Below are 15,472 nucleotides of genomic sequence, written 5' to 3' on the forward strand. Positions count from 1 at the left end.
TCAACACACAATGTAGGACAGAAAAGGGCTGATGACACATGCATTTGGTTGGTGTTGATAATAAGGTTTGGGTTCTATTTAGTGCACTAAACAATCACATCCTGAAACATCAGACAAACAAGGTTTTATGAAAGATAACCTTCAGTCAAGTTTATAATAAAATAGCATTTATTTGATGCAAACTCTGCTTGAGTAAACTGAACACATGTTTACTGGCATATCTGTCATGCTTAAAGATGCATTATCATGATTGACCATCTTAGAAGTGCAACACTGTAACATGGGGAATCGATGGTGTCCCTGAACGTCCTCAGACAGGCAGGAACACACGCACAGTTTAGGACCGATCTGCCTTTTGAGGGCTCCACGAGATGTGGAGTTTACAAAAACTGAAGCCGACCTTGACGACAGAGAGCAGATGTGAGAACTGCAATGAAATCAGGCCATTTTAGGCAGTATAAGAAAATGAAACAGTACTAATGTAATAGCAAATATAATTAAATATAAAACTGTTCAGGCATTCAGAGTGAAAACTTCACATAAACTAGTTATTCTTTGAAACTGTATGCACTTATAGGTTTGATAAGCTAGTAGACTGAATGCAACGCTTCATTTCAGTAAACCAATCAAAAATCAAACATGAAAGAACAAGTCCACATTGTACACATTTCACTTTACGGGTTTTCTATTCCTGCAAGTACAAACATATTATCTACTTTGGCCTTTGTTCTCATGTGTGTTAATATCACACATGAAGCTCTACAGTACAGAACAGTAATCTGCTACTCGGGTACAGTGGAGCCAAATTGTGACAGTCCAGAGTGTGTGTCCTCTTCCATCATACAATGACAGTTTGAATCTCCACCTCCTCTGGGGTGGTGATGACATATTCCTCCTGCTGCTGCACCACTTGTATTCCCTCCTCCACTGCTTCCTCTGTGGTAACCATAGTAACTGTTCCGTCTGCCGTCTCCACAGTCTCCGCCGTGGCCAGCAGCGTGCCGTCGCTGATGGCGGAGGCCAGCGTCATGGCCACCTGCTCCGTCAGGCTCTCGGGCGTAGCGATGGTGATGGTGTCACCGCAGTCGGAGATGGTCGGGCCCTCCTCGTCCACCGTCACATTACGCACAATGATTTGATGGCTGCCTGTGCCGCCGGCGCTGCGGGACTGGTTGACAATCCGCTGCACCACTTTCATAATGTGGTTTCCCATCTGGCAGGGAGAGGTTTAATATGATGCATTACTTATAAAGACAACACAAATATCACTAACAATTATATATTATATATTTTAAATAAATGTAACAGTTATTATATGAACCTAAGAAAACACTTAGATTAACACCTTCGCATGTGTACTGACCTCATTTTGGCCGTCTTGAATGAGTGTAACCTCTTCTTCCTGCACTTCCTCGTCCGTTTGAGTCTGGAGAGCGAGAAGAGCAGATCACATTAGCTAAAGAAAAGCTGCAACGCATTGCACCCAACACTGATAATGTGCATTTGAATGCTAATAACTTGAAATAAAAACAGCTCAGAACGATAAGGCAATGTCTTACTGAATTTTCGCGAAACACAAATTTTTGGAAAATACTGCTGAATGAATCACAAAAGGCAAAATATTTCAGTCAGTTACTCAATGATAAAATAAAGTGTTAGAAGCCTGGACCTATGGTTTCCTCCAGGACCAGACTTTTAGAGTGAAATGATGTATTTTTGACCATTCCACTTCACAGGTAAAGGTTTTTTCTGTTTTTAGAAAAGAGAGCTTTGTGAAATACTTCCCTATAGCCTGCTACAAAGACAGCTACTGCCTCCACCAGCTATTTATTATTACGCTAATCCAAGGGGTAATAAGTGGTTTACTCGTTTGTGGCTCTCTCCAGCCTTGTTATCCTTCTCTAAGGCTGTTATTCCCTTGACTTTCCATTAAAACTCCCTGCACTTGGCAAAGGAACTGTTTGAGTGATTGGTTCTCAAACAGCAAACAACTCAAAACCCCACAGATGTGATAATTCTGTACCAAGAGAAGAGTGAAATTGTTTTGTACTTCAATCAGTGATGTGTATATATATGTATTTTGCTATTAATTAATGTTAGAAAAAAAAACAATACCAGGATTGGGGTGTGGACAGATTTACAACATGCTTCAAAGCTTGAGCACATAGACTGTGCTGTTTTTCCCGCTCAATAAGAAGCAACCATTCTTTCCCTTTCCTCTAATCCCTGTGGCTCTCACCTTGATGATATACTCCTGTGTGTCTGCCACCACAGAGGAGAACTCCACCAGGACAGCGTGAGGGTCCTCTGAGATGATGGCTGCTGTAGCGAGGCTGTCGACTGACGTCTGCTCCTCAGTTACTGTGACCTGTGACTCACTGGAATCTTCGTTATGGCAGCCTCCTGGTGGAAATCAAAACCAGCTCACTAACACTAACACCTAATATCACTTGCTGCAAATAATAACAACACAATGGCAGATTTATTTTGATTTCTATCCATCACACTGACCTTTAGCACGCATGTGACGATTGAGGGTCCCGTGCTCAGCAAAACCCCTCCCACACTTTTGGCATTTAAAGGGCTTCTCTCCGGTGTGATGGCGAATATGTCGCACCAGAGAACCTTTCTCCCTGAAGCCTCTCAAGCAGAATTGACACACATAGGGTTTGTCCTCACCATGAGTCCGCTGATGCACCTGAAGGGCATTCTGAGCAAGAAAAAGAAGGTGCGTTGGAGTTTGGAAAAAGCAGAAAAATTCCATCCAATACAATTAATATTTACAAACAGCAGTTGTCATTTACACTGAAATCACCTTGGTTTTGTATCCTTTGCTGCATCTGGCACAGTGGTAGGGTCTTTCGTCCGAGTGGGCCCTCATGTGCTCACGTACGTGTCCAACAGTTTTGTACAGCTTACCACACTCGCCACATTTATATCTCCTCTCACTGACGTGGACTTCCATGTGTTTCTTCAGCAGGTAACCAGTCAGAAACTCTTTTTGGCAGAGTGTGCACTTGAAGGGCTTATAACCTGCAAAAAGAGACAATATTGATCTTTTAGACCAACATTAAGGCGGTGTTCCTTCAACAGCTTTCTTTTAAGTGATTGTTTGATAGTTTAATAAAGTATACAGGTTGTGGACGTACCCAAATGGCCCTTGACATGAAAACGGAAGTAGTTTAGTCCCTTGAAGGAGCGATTACAATGTGGACAAGAGTACAATTTTGGCACCTGACCGTCTCCATCTTCGGTTTCCTGGAAATAAAACAGAGGAGGTCTGATAAAAAAAACAATGTTATGAAAATAGTCTGCAAAAGTGGATTATTACTATGAACAGTTGCCTACCTCTGTCTCCATCTCCACAAACTCTTCTTTAACCTGGATCTCTGTGATCCCCTCATCAACATCAGGACAGTCAGAGACCATTTTATCCATCTCCTCAGTTTCCTGTGAGGTCTCCTCAACTACTGTTTCCTCCGTCTCTAGTGCAATGCCAGAGTTGATGATGGCCTGGCAGATGAGGTTGTCGCCGGCTGCTGCAGCTGCAGCCAGTGCTTCAGCCTGAGATTGCTCCACCACCACCTGGACACGTCAACAACAGATAAAGAGAACAGATTGGATGAGGTTAATCTGAAAATGTACAACAAAAGCCTAATCGGTAAAAGCCTTCACAGGAATTTTTTAACACACTTTCTCCACTCACCTGTTGCTCCTGCGTCGTTCCATCCACCTCCATTGTGAAGTGGACCTGATGCAGAACCTCTTGGGAACCAGCTTCTACCACACTGACGACAGCAGTCTGAGCCTCCACCATCTCCTGCTCCTCTGGCTGCTGCTCCACAACCACCACCTCTTGCTGGCCAGCCACTGCAGCATGATCAGCCTCGACACCTGCTCAATGCACACAAGCCAGTCTGTGACTATATGCACTTCCTACAGTATACTGAATCTTTGTTTAAATACAGTACTACACAATGGACTATGACAGAGAAACAGGAAACAACTTTTAAACCCTTTTTACTCTCTTCCAAGTCACAACTCCTCCTGTATAAATCTGACCTTTCTGTGCTCCATCTTTGCTGACTAAGATCTCCTTGTACTGAACGAAGCGGATCTTCTCTGTGCAGGGTGTGAGGGCCTTCAGGTGTCTGGTGAGGGCACCCGACTCTCTGAAGGACTGACCACAGAGGGTGCAACGATATGGCCGCTCATCTGTAAGAGAACAGGAAGAAAGCAGCATTATCATTACGTCAAGCTTGGAGGATAGGGATTCAAAACAAAACAGTGGCTAAGTTTCCGCTCTGTACCAGTGTGACGACGGTTGTGGCGAATCAGGGAGCCTTTGGTACGAAAAGAGGTCCCACACAGGTCACATGAGAAGTTCTTCTGGTCACTGTGGGTTTTCATGTGAGTTCTCAAGATGTTTGTCTGTGGGGGGAAAATAGAGTTAATTTAAGAGTCAACATTGGCAGTAAACACACTAAAGTAAAATAAATAGACTGTTGGGAATAACTTATGAACAGGATTTCAAACAATTAGACAATCTCATGATATCATAAAGTAAAACATATTTTAATAAAGACAAGTTAATGTGTGACTCACTGTTTTAAATGTCTTTTCACACAGTTGGCAAATGTAGCGTCCATCTTGGCTGACTTTGTAAACAAGCTTGTCACTGTCAGCATTGTCAGATATGGATTCTTCAGTCCCATCTGACTGGTCAGTGACTTTAAGGGAAGCTACTCTTTTCCTGCGACCTCGTCCCAGCAGACCGCCGGTTTCATCTGTGTAAAAAACAAATATAATGACAATATAATATAAAGATCTAATTAACAGGTTGAAACAGTGTGGACTAGAGCTGAATAGTATTTTAAATAATTATTATTTAATAATTTTATTTTTATTTACTTTATTGCTTCTGTCATCTTTAAAGTAAAAGCGCTGGACATGTGCAGATATAATTATCTTAAATGAGTAGATATGATGCTTTTCTTTGCCTCATATGGTTGTAACTTTGGATAAATCAAGTCACCTTGTCAGTTAAGAAATATTTAACATGCATTTGACACTATTCAATGACATTTTTTGCAATAAACAACAATCTATAATGAAAAGCCTGAGTCAATGTGGCTGCAACTAACAAATATTTGGATTAGTAATTCACCTACAGATCAGTTTCGCTGCACATCTATTAACCATTTGATTTTTAACATTTAAGAAATATCACCATGATTTCGTCCGGCACAGGGTGATGACATTAAATGTCATGTTCTGTTTGGCCAACAGCCCAATTCCCCCAAAATGTCAATTTATGACATGCAAGGCTTCATGAAGGAAGGATTCGGTTCAGGACTGGTATATTGGACTTAGTTAGTTTTAGCTGGGTGTTGGTAATAAACAGAAAACACGATGGATCCTTGTGTTAACCCACCGTTAGTGGTCTTCTCTGGCTCATCCGATGATGCACCTTCAGCTGTTTTCACCTCAGAGGAAGTTGTCCCGATGGCTGCAGTGACCTAGCAAAACGCAGGGATCGACATTTGTCCCACCTCTGCTGTTCACAGTGCTCAATGCACAGTACAACAAACCAACACATCACCGCTCGTACCTCCTGGTTGTCGCCGCTCTCCTCCCGCCTGCAGCCCTGGTGCAGCTTGTGCTGGATGAAAGCTTCCAGCGTGGAGAACTCGGACTGACAGCGTCCGCACCGGTGCACGTCCTCATCTGACGAGACACAGACGAAACCTCTTTACAGGAGATGAACTTTCGGCCAGCGCTGCAAGCTACCAGCTAGCTCACGTAAACACAAACACTTTGCGGAACTTCTGACGCTGCGGCGGGCAAGCGAAGCTGCGAAGGTTGCTAACGACAGCTAGCTGCTAGCAACGTTTCACGGTGGAAGAAGTTAGCGAGGCCCAAACGCTGCGGCCGGTGCGTGTTTGTGTTGGCGGACTGACCTTCGTCTCCCAGCGTGGTCTGGATGGTGATGGTCTCGGTGCCGTTCTTCGTTTGCTCTGTTTCTGCCGTAAGATTATTCTCTACATTCATGTCGTTCGAATTCTGCGTCTCTGTCGCAACGCTGCTCCGCGGAGGGAAAACATGGCGGATTTACGACCCCGTAGTCATAACAACAAGAAGAGCGCGTGCGTGCGTCTCCTCACAGGCAGAGAAGAAGAAAGAAGAAAATAACCGAATTAACTTTAGACTTTTGTTTTAATGTAATTATAATAATAGGTTTAAAATACTCCAGCTGCTAATGATACTTTTCTGAATGTATAAACATTAACATTGATATTATAACTGGAATAACAAGAACATATCATCATTATTTTTAAAGTATTCTCTCAGGTCATCAATTTTTAAATATTTTACTATACTGGTTATGGATCTTACTAACTAATTTAATCTTTTTATTTAGTTTTTACTCTTTTCTCGTCCATAAGATCTTAATTCTCTATTTCTGCACTAATTTAGTGTGATCTCACAACTGATTTTAATTGTTCATTTTTAACTTGAACTACTGCACTTTAATAACTATCATTTTTTTTATTAAATTGTATTTCTTTTTATTTCCTTTTCTTTTTAATGTCATTTTAACATTTTCTTATGTTACTTCAAATCTGTTCTCTGATAAAAATTACATTTTAACTTTTGTCTTTATTTTTATAAACGTTTTTATTTGTATCTATATTGTATGTAAAGCACTCTGAGCTGCATTTCTTGTATGAAATGTGTTGTGCAAATAATGTTAATTATTATAATACTGATAATAACAACAATAATATTGTATTGTAACATGTGGATAGTCAGTTGCTTCATTTCAGTGGTTCATAGTGTCGTATTAATATTTTTTAGACAAATAAACTCAACTTGACCAATATTAAAGAAAGAAAGAAAAAATATATAGTTAATAGGATTATCTCATATCCTCCTTAACTTGATTATTCATCAGTTGTACCTGTACTTTTTTAGGACAAAAAAAGCTACAGTTAAAGTTGGTGTGCAGGATCAGCGAACAGGACAAAAGAATCATATTTTTGTGACTTAGCTTGTTGGAGGTTCAGGACCTGGCAGTGAGTTTTCTCCTTTACAAACATTTGACATTTGAGTATTCAAGGGTGAGAACAAGGGGCACTACACACAGAAGTAGCAAGTGAGGACAGTTCAGTGTTGACACAAGAAACAGAAACAGAAAACTGTGTGATAAAATCATTCTACATTTCTCTATTGCTGCTATTAAAAATAAATATGAAGTATGTAAAACAGAGACTAAATAATCAGGTAGAATTAGCTCATATTATACACAAAAAAGATGAAAATGTAGGCCAGGGTTTAGTGGTTTTATTATTATTATTATTATTATTGAGTAGTAGTAGTAATAGTAGTAGTAGTTTTTTCGTAGTATTGAAGTACCAATAGACTACATGTGGAGGTGAGCTGAGGATAGCTGTATGGCTATTCACGACACAAAGGTAAACAACAAACACTTTACGGCAGTAAATATGGCGTCGCACTTCAGCGGTGTGCTGCAGTTGACCGATCTGGATGATTTCATCACCCCCTCTCAGGTTGTGAAACTTGTTATAACATGTTGTAACGTTGTATAACATTAGACCGTTTCCCACATAGTTAGAACCATTAACTCACGTCGCATTTAAAAGCAGCTAGCAGCGGACAAACATACAGAAGTAGCCGACATGTTAACTAGCTGTTAGCTGTTGTTGTCGGTGTCTGTTGAGTGAGAGAAAACGACCCCGTAACTGAACCCCCCCCCCCCCCCCACCCCCACCAACTGAAGCTTATCTTGTTGTGATTTTAACCACTTGGTTTGATTCTGACTGGTAAAGGAAGCTGACCTCTGTGAAGGCGTAAAAGCCGAGAAGGTTAAAAACATCACATGTGTGCAGTTAGCTGGCCGCTAACGGTAGCTCTGATGTTAGCACCATGATATAACATGGTTGGTAATAACATGGTTTAGTTGATTTAGGTAAGTTTTCCTTTATCTTAACGATATGGCACAATGGAACACTGCAGCCTGACTTACTGAGTTCAAATTGTAAATCTGAATGTCCTTCATTTGTCTTTTCAGCCTTTTCTGAAACGTTTGGTCACTTTCTGACCTCTTCAAGCTTTACGAAGAAAATAAAATGCTGATGGATCTGACAAGAAACCTTGATTTATCTATCATGCTCTATTTATTTGTTTTGTATTTTATTTTCTATTCACTTATTTCCTTCTCTTAGTTACTCAGTTCTCCCAGGTGCCTTTGGATGCTGAGATGATATTGATCATGAAATTCACTTTAAACACTTGTTTTATAGTTTGATGTAAACATGTGACTCGTTTTTTTCTGCAGGAATGTGTCAAACCTGTGAAAGTAGAGAAGAAACAAGGTAAATCTGTGGCCAAAATTCAAATAGAGGATGATGGAAGTTATGTCCAAGTAAACCAGGTGGGTTATTCAGGCCGAAACAAAACCTGTGTGTGAACTATTATAATTGTTGTAGCGCACCAACAGTTATCTTGAAGTCATTTGCTTTTATGTCTGAAGGATGGTGGGAAGAAGAAGCTGGAGAAAGCAAAGATCACACTGAATGACTGTTTGGCCTGCAGTGGCTGCATCACCTCAGCTGAGAGCGTCCTCATCACGCAGCAGAGCCACGAGGAGCTTTTTAAAGTGCTGCAAAACAACAAGGTACGGTTGAATACATGTGTTTGAATTCTTGTGTATTATGTGTCTGGTCAAGATTGCTTTTGCAGCCTTTTGAAAAATGACAGTGAACACTTTGTGTGTCAGGCCAACGTGACTGAACAGAAGGTTGTGGTGGTTTCGGTGTCACCACAGTCCAGAGCCTCCCTTGCAGCACACTATAACCTCAGCAGCAGTGAGGCAGGCAGGAGACTTACTTCTTTCTTCAAAAGCATTGGTGAGTTCAAATATTAGCTTTTTTTAATTCTTACAGTAAAACTGGAAATTAATAAGATGAATTGATTCAGGCAGGTAGAGTGTCCCCTGAATATTTGTATTTTTTTAATCATTTCATTGTTTCTGTTGCAGGAGTTCATCATGTGTTTGACACCAGCTTTAGTCGGACCTTCAGCCTGCTGGAGAGTCAGAGAGAGTTTGTGGAGCGGTTACAGAGGAAAGAGCAGGACAGCAAAGCCCTGCCAATGCTGACATCTGCCTGTCCAGGTATATCACTACAAACCCTAAATGTATAATGTCCCAGCAACATGACCAGTGGCAGTGGATTTCTCCTCCTCAATTCCACTCACCTACTAATTAAAAACCCTCTGTTCTTTGTATTGTCAACACTGTATATTAATTAACTGTTGTTTACATTCATGGAGATAACTAGATTTCTGTTCTTTAATTATAGATAAATGATCCAGAGTTTAGCCATTTGTATGCAGCTATGCTCAGGGTCGTGACCCATGTTACTCATTGACATGCTTAACAAGAGGTCAAGAAGTTGCATCAGTGGCTTTACATGTTTTAAATATAGTGTTTCAATATGTTTGTGTGCGTGTTTTATACAGGTTGGATATGTTATGCAGAGAAGACCCATGGGGAGTTCATTCTTCCATACATTAGCACCACTCGCTCCCCCCAGCAGATGATGGGTTCACTGGTTAAAGGATATTTTGCTGAACAGCAGGTAAAGTTGTGTAGGAATAAGAGATGTAGTTTTTAATATCTAAGCAAAAGGTGAGAGTTAAAACTCTGGCAAATCCAGTGCTGACAGTGGACTCCTTGGAATGTACGAAAAATTGAGTTGCCATTGAGTTGTCTATTGTGTGTTGTTAGGGTCTGAGTCCACAGCAGATCTATCATGTGGCAGTAATGCCCTGCTTTGACAAGAAGCTTGAAGCCTCGAGGTCAGACTTCTACCTGAACAAGGCTGAGACCAGAGAAGTAGACTGTGTCATCACCTCTGGTACAGAAACTACTACAATGATGTTTGTGTGTATGGATGTGGAGTATCTTGTTTCTTATTCTTTCCATTGTCTCATACAGGAGAAGTTCAGAAAATGCTGGAGGAGAAAAAATTGTCCCTTAATGATGTGGAACCGGCAGCCGTGGATACACTGTAAGTTCTGTAACATTTTTGCTTTTTCTCAGCCTGTTGTTTCTTTCAAAATAAGCAACAGGATGAATTTCCAGAAGAATGTAATGAACTCATTCTTACACACTACATTTTCTTTACCCAGGTTCAGTAGTGTTTGTGGAGATGAGTTTCTGAGCCATGCAGGGAGTGGTTCAGGGGGTTACCTCCATCATGTCTTCACCTATGCTGCCAAGCAGCTGTTGGGAGAGGAAGTGAAGGAACTCACCTACAAGACCCTCAGGTGAATCCACTGCTTATTATATACATTCAAACATGTTGAATGAGCTCACAATAGCTTCTCATGTTGAATTATAATGTGAAACGACAAGGTCAACAAAATAATGCTCTGAAAAACAAATTTTCTTTGACATATCCACAAACAATTCAAAGCTTATTTTGGGAAGCTAATTATTCATATTATATTATAAGTGACATCATGAAGAAGTCAGAAAATGACATCATGCATTATCAAGAATGCATTTCTCTGCCTTTTGGACTATACACACAATCTAAAGCATATATAGATCTTAATATATTTGCAGATCATATGGTAGGAATGAGGACTGCAATTTCATGGAGATGTGATAATGAAAGGGCATTCTTACAATATAAATAAGAGTTAACATTGCCTGACTGGGGTACATATGTCCTCTGCTGCAGGAATAAAGACTTCCAGGAAGTGACTCTTGAGAAGGATGGGGTGGTCCTGCTCTCCTTTGCTTCTACATACGGCTTCCGCAACATCCAGAACCTGGTGCAGAAACTCAAAAGGGGCAAGTCGCCTTATCACTTTGTGGAAGTTATGGCCTGTCCATCAGGTAAGAAGAACATTTCAAAAAACCGACACAGCATTAGTTTGCCACACCAGAGAAGTACCACCATGACACTGTGGTTATTCATTCTTCAGTTTGCAAGGGAATTAAATTGTGATTGTCTTACTCTTATTGATATTCAGGATGTCTAAATGGCGGTGGGCAGGTGAAGGCCTCGTCTGATCAGAACCAAAAGGAGCTCCTCCAGAAGGTTGAGGAGCTCTACAAGGCAGAGCGCCCCCTGTTGCCAGAAGACGATACTCACGTTGCTGAGCTGTATCAGTCCTGGCTCCACAGTGTGGGGGAGGAGAGGGCCAAAGAGCTGCTGCACACACAGTACCACACAGTGGAGAAGATGACCAATGGACTCACTATGAAGTGGTGATGAGTGAAAACAGAACCGTCCACAAATTCCATTTTATGTCTCAACTGCGCAGGAAAGTTGGGTTTACATGGACAGTTGAATACAAGCAGATTTGATGTGTGCCAGCATCTTTTAAACCACCTGTGTCCAAAACCTGTGCACTTGGCACTGTGGAAGATCAGGGCATAGATAATAAATGCCATGCTGTGCCAAACTGAATTATGTGTATGGTAATGTTTCCTTACACTACTGATTATGCTCTGAAATGTATGGTGTAGTAAATCATTCATTTGTGTTGCACCTGTTACACTAAACTGTGACTCGAATTAATACAAAGCAGAATCATTCCTTGTGTATTTAACCTAATGATTATATATATATATATTTTGAGAAAAAAAAAAACTTTATTTAATTGTAACCATTTGTTTGTAAGAATCTGTCCAACACAATAAAGATTTAGACTTATATGTTATGTCACTGTATAAACTGAACATGAGGATGTACACTCCTGCGCAACAATTCATATTCATGGTCATGTACACTGCATCTTTCTCCACCCTTATGGCAGAGTTTATAACATATCACATACCTGCCACTGTCAATGACAGAGAAATTATTTTTAATTGTATTAGATAGAAAATTAATTTTCTAGCTTTCAACCACAGAAGTGATGAGGTTTACCAGACAGGAAAAAAACATTAGGAAAGCAAACGTAGATATCAAGGAAGTCAGTTACATTCAGACAAAGACATGAAGCTCATTATTCCACTGGAATAACAGATAAGATATTAATGAAGCAATAAATACATTAAAGAAAATTAGTTGTGCATGACAGAGTGGGAGAGCACAATTCTAAAGGAAAGGTTTTAAACTGGCTTTTATAAGGGGTCAAGCAGTCACCCAGGAATATAAATTGGTTAAGTCCAGGATGAAAGCAACAAACACCACACTCTGCTGTCATGTGTTTTACCTCAGTCTTTCAAACTATGAGTCCTTAGTAATTGAGTATGTCTGGGTCTCAGGGTCTGAGAAGCCCCCACTCCAAAGCCAGCATGGCGTGGGGAGGAAGTCTGTCCTTAGGCTTCTTAAATTTGTCCTTCTCCTTTCGCAGGACCCGCAGCACCTCGATGGGGTCGGTCTTCCCAGTGAACTTTTGCACTCCTTCCTCCCTACAGTAAAGGAAGAGGATGAGAAAGACTAAGGACTGAAAGAAATTACAATATCGCAAAAAATTATGGCTGGAAATGTGTTAATTCTATAAAGCACTGAGACTGATAGAGCCTGAAAATAAGAAAACTATTTTCCCTTGACAGTTTTTATGTGTTGTACGTGAATAAATGTAAATATTCCAAACTCACGAGAGGCGAAGAAAAGGGTTGTATTCAAACTCCTCCACTAGGGTAGATGGCACTGTGGGTTTGTCATCATCGTCTCTTGCCTGCAGACACAAATAAACATATGAAAAGACTGGAAACCAACAAAGTATATATGATTTGAATCCTTAATAGGAACAGATGGGCTTGTAAGGTTTCGATCTTCTGTTGACAATAACAAAACCAGGGATGATTGTGAGCTTTATTCTTCGGGAGTTCACGTTGAAGAGCTCACCCTGGCCCAGCTGAGCATCTCTTTAACCTTCTCGTTCTCCGGCTCCACCAGCATGGCGAACTTCAGGTTCTTAATGGTGTACTCGTGTCCGCAGAACACCTTCTACAAAATAACATAACATAACACAATATTTTATTCATCTCACAGTGGGGAAATTGGCAGAGGGGATGTAAACAATAAGTAGGATCAGTAAAAAAGTAATAAATAAGTAAACATGAGGGAAGACTATATAAAAATAGTCAAAATATACAGAATGTAACTAGGATATATACAATGCAGAGAGGATTGCACAGACTATGGAAGTATTGCACAGACTATGGAAGTATTGCACATTTTGAATTAGATTACACTTGATTTATGATTTAACTGTTGGTGCAGTTTCTTGTTTATCAGAATTCTGGTGCTTGAGTTTCTACAGAAAGCAAACAACACAGCATGATTCAAAAACCAGACCTCTTGATCCCTAAGACACACACAGAAGTAGAGACTGAGCCAGACTGAACTCAAACGCTCCATTGTACGTGTGTTTATTCACCAGAGTGACTCAGTCTCACGCCAGCTCTTATCTGAGGTCATGCTAACTGTACTTAGGGCTGCACACAACCACCACAGATTCCCACTGACCGTGTCTTGAGGTAGGGAGCCCAGCACCTGGGTCAGATTGTGGTACATCTGTTCTGCTGTTCCCTCAAGAAACCGACCACACCCTCCGATAAACAGCGTGTCACCTAGCAACCAAAAGATGAAAGCGATGAAACATCACAGGGGGCAGTGCTCAGTCCGTGTCAAACCACACAACAAGAAAATGCACAATGTGCTGGTCAACAAGGATTCAGCATTCTTGCATATTGGTCTCAGAGCAAAGTGATTGACAACTTGCACGTCTCAGATTTCAACTGGTTCAGCAGCTCTTTATGTTTATAGACAAAGACCTGTGAACACAGCAGGGGCGTCAGTGCACTCATCCTCCCAAACAAAGTAGCACATGTGACCAGAGGTATGGCAGGGAGTAAACAGGCACCTCACATTGATGGAGTTAAACTGCAAATAGAGAAAACACAAAATCAAAATGACAACGTGACAGAGAGGCAGAAACAGAGTCTCCTGTTGCTTTGTGTGCACCTTGAGTTCCTGAGCGTCTGTGACTTTATCAGTCAGGCCCCCGATCCGATCATCTCCCCCGTACACACGCAACCCAGGAACGTCCTTCAGCAGAGCCTCGTTCCCCCGAGCATGGTCCCTGACCAGTGAGAAGAGGTTAGTAATTATATTTGATGTGCGACAATGTTTTGTTATTCTTGCCGAGAGCCGAACACCCTTCTTACCAGTGATGGTGTGTGGTGAGAACAGCCGTCAGAGACAAACCCTCTCTCTTCACTATTTCTAGCAGCTGGGCAAAAAAAACATGTGTCACTTTGATGACAGTCATTCTAAGTTTTAAAAATCTTTTTTAGTTTTGAAAGGGACCAACATGTAAATGTGTCCAGTTTACCCATACAGAAAAGTTTTCATCTCCAGTCCCTGTCAGGTTACAAAAACTAAAACAAACTACATATGCATGAGCGATATATAGATGTGCACCGAACCTTTGTTATGGGTCTCATAGACTATTGATGAAATGTTATTGCAACAGTTATTGCTCATGTTTGGTTGTCTCTTGGGGGCACATCACTTTGTTTTCCACAGTGAGCTTCTCAAAGATCTCTCACCCGGTGTGGTACAGCTGGATCCACAGCTAAGGCCTGTTTGCTCTGCTCCTCTATCACCAGGTACATGTAGTTGTCCTCCAGGATGGAGATCACCTTCACCTTCATGGCACCACTGAGGAAAAGGTTTAATCAGCCACCGCTGCTTGTGTGGAGATCATCCTCCTGCAGCTGCTGATTTAACACTAATAATAATGATGATAGTAAAATGCTGACGACGTTTCCCTGCATTGGAAACATTACAGGTCAAATACAGAGTCAGTGCAGTGGAAGAGAAAGTCCTTTACCTCAGTTTGACAGCTGCAGGTTATTCTCTTTCCACCTGTGATGCTGTGGAAATCATGATCCTACATGTGTGCGCTCAGAGCAGGAAAGTATCGCGACATCACACATACCAACATGTCAGAAGACATTTTAATCGAGCCGGAAACATTCAACCAGGAAGAATTTTAACTTCACCAAACAGAATGTGCTCATTTATTTACGAGTCTCATTCTAAGAAAAACATAAATATTCAAAATGGAATTATTTGAGCTGGATTTCTGTTATTATAGTTTATTTTTTCATCAACTTTATTCATTTTAAACTGTGTTTTGAAAGGTGCTGCATAAGGTTTATTATTACGTGTTTGTTTGCAGGATAACACTGATGCAGACCAGGGGGCAGGGCCAGGAAGTATTTCACCTTCTTTCTTTCTTTAATATTGTGTTTATCTCTGAGAATAAGTATTGCATCCGTCACATGTTTAGGTGAGGGACATTTATCAGCTCTATTGAGTTCCCTTCTTGTTTTATTACACTACACAGCATATACATAAAATATTTGAATCTACCACGAATGAATTCGTTTTTCAAAAATATAATAGATGTG

General features: G+C 40.8%; 3 protein-coding genes across 5 annotated transcripts; 1 reads left to right on the forward strand and 2 right to left on the reverse strand.

The window, feature by feature from the left end:
- Window positions 1–150: 150 nt before the first annotated feature.
- e4f1 (E4F transcription factor 1) lies at window positions 151–6,253 on the reverse strand. 2 transcript variants are annotated; one of them, XM_020101883.2, is made up of 14 exons: window positions 5,961–6,253; window positions 5,612–5,727; window positions 5,435–5,519; window positions 4,606–4,787; window positions 4,311–4,431; window positions 4,063–4,215; window positions 3,707–3,894; window positions 3,349–3,585; window positions 3,150–3,258; window positions 2,816–3,033; window positions 2,512–2,710; window positions 2,240–2,403; window positions 1,364–1,426; window positions 151–1,213 (listed from the first exon to the last, which is right to left on the reverse strand). In XM_020101883.2, the coding sequence occupies exons 1-14, from the start codon at window positions 6,049–6,051 to the stop codon at window positions 839–841; spliced, it is 2,301 nt and encodes a 766-aa protein (XP_019957442.2). In that variant the 5' UTR covers window positions 6,052–6,253; the 3' UTR covers window positions 151–838. The 2 variants fall into 2 exon arrangements, with proteins under 2 accessions (XP_019957442.2, XP_019957443.2); XM_020101884.2 differs by having other exon boundaries at window positions 2,240–2,400; window positions 5,961–6,138.
- A 1,187-nt stretch (window positions 6,254–7,440) lies between these two features.
- Window positions 7,441–11,753, forward strand: narfl (nuclear prelamin A recognition factor-like). The gene is made up of 11 exons (XM_020101743.2): window positions 7,441–7,571; window positions 8,360–8,455; window positions 8,555–8,698; window positions 8,801–8,930; window positions 9,062–9,196; window positions 9,544–9,662; window positions 9,812–9,941; window positions 10,022–10,094; window positions 10,216–10,353; window positions 10,773–10,930; window positions 11,068–11,753. The coding sequence occupies exons 1-11, from the start codon at window positions 7,455–7,457 to the stop codon at window positions 11,307–11,309; spliced, it is 1,482 nt and encodes a 493-aa protein (XP_019957302.2). The 5' UTR covers window positions 7,441–7,454; the 3' UTR covers window positions 11,310–11,753.
- On the reverse strand, window positions 11,673–15,030 carry LOC109638658 (hydroxyacylglutathione hydrolase-like protein). Of its 2 annotated transcripts, none has more exons than XM_020101744.2 (9): window positions 14,890–15,030; window positions 14,606–14,717; window positions 14,222–14,286; window positions 14,019–14,136; window positions 13,829–13,937; window positions 13,521–13,624; window positions 12,897–12,998; window positions 12,647–12,726; window positions 11,673–12,457 (listed from the first exon to the last, which is right to left on the reverse strand). In XM_020101744.2, the coding sequence occupies exons 2-9, from the start codon at window positions 14,708–14,710 to the stop codon at window positions 12,307–12,309; spliced, it is 834 nt and encodes a 277-aa protein (XP_019957303.1). In that variant the 5' UTR covers window positions 14,711–14,717; window positions 14,890–15,030; the 3' UTR covers window positions 11,673–12,306. The 2 variants fall into 2 exon arrangements, with proteins under 2 accessions (XP_019957303.1, XP_069381197.1); XM_069525096.1 differs by having other exon boundaries at window positions 14,606–14,787; window positions 14,890–15,021.
- Window positions 15,031–15,472: the final 442 nt, after the last annotated feature.

The sequence above is a fragment of the Paralichthys olivaceus genome, chromosome 5, assembly GCF_024713975.1.
Source record: "Paralichthys olivaceus isolate ysfri-2021 chromosome 5, ASM2471397v2, whole genome shotgun sequence".
Lineage (NCBI taxonomy): Eukaryota > Metazoa > Chordata > Actinopteri > Pleuronectiformes > Paralichthyidae > Paralichthys > Paralichthys olivaceus.

What these genes read in the sequence shown, in the direction of transcription:
- e4f1 (XM_020101883.2), bottom strand. Translation starts at nt 6,051, where the DNA reads ATGAATGTAGAGAATAATCTTACGGCAGAAACAGAGCAAACGAAGAAC. An exon ending in CAAAGATGGAGCACAGAAAG is followed by an intron (nt 3,895 to 4,062) that starts GTCAGATTTATA and finishes TGCATTGAGCAG; the next exon opens with GTGTCGAGGCTGATCATGCT. An exon ending in TTCAAGACGGCCAAAATGAG is followed by an intron (nt 1,214 to 1,363) that starts GTCAGTACACAT and finishes TCTCCCTGCCAG; the next exon opens with ATGGGAAACCACATTATGAA.
- narfl (XM_020101743.2), top strand. Translation starts at nt 7,455, where the DNA reads ATGGCTATTCACGACACAAAGGTAAACAACAAACACTTTACGGCAGTA. An exon ending in AAGTGCTGCAAAACAACAAG is followed by an intron (nt 8,699 to 8,800) that starts GTACGGTTGAAT and finishes TTTGTGTGTCAG; the next exon opens with GCCAACGTGACTGAACAGAA. An exon ending in GCTGACATCTGCCTGTCCAG is followed by an intron (nt 9,197 to 9,543) that starts GTATATCACTAC and finishes TGTTTTATACAG; the next exon opens with GTTGGATATGTTATGCAGAG.
- LOC109638658 (XM_020101744.2), bottom strand. Translation starts at nt 14,710, where the DNA reads ATGAAGGTGAAGGTGATCTCCATCCTGGAGGACAACTACATGTACCTG. An exon ending in ATCCAGCTGTACCACACCGG is followed by an intron (nt 14,287 to 14,605) that starts GTGAGAGATCTT and finishes TTTTTTGCCCAG; the next exon opens with CTGCTAGAAATAGTGAAGAG. An exon ending in AGATGCTCAGCTGGGCCAGG is followed by an intron (nt 12,727 to 12,896) that starts GTGAGCTCTTCA and finishes TTGTGTCTGCAG; the next exon opens with GCAAGAGACGATGATGACAA.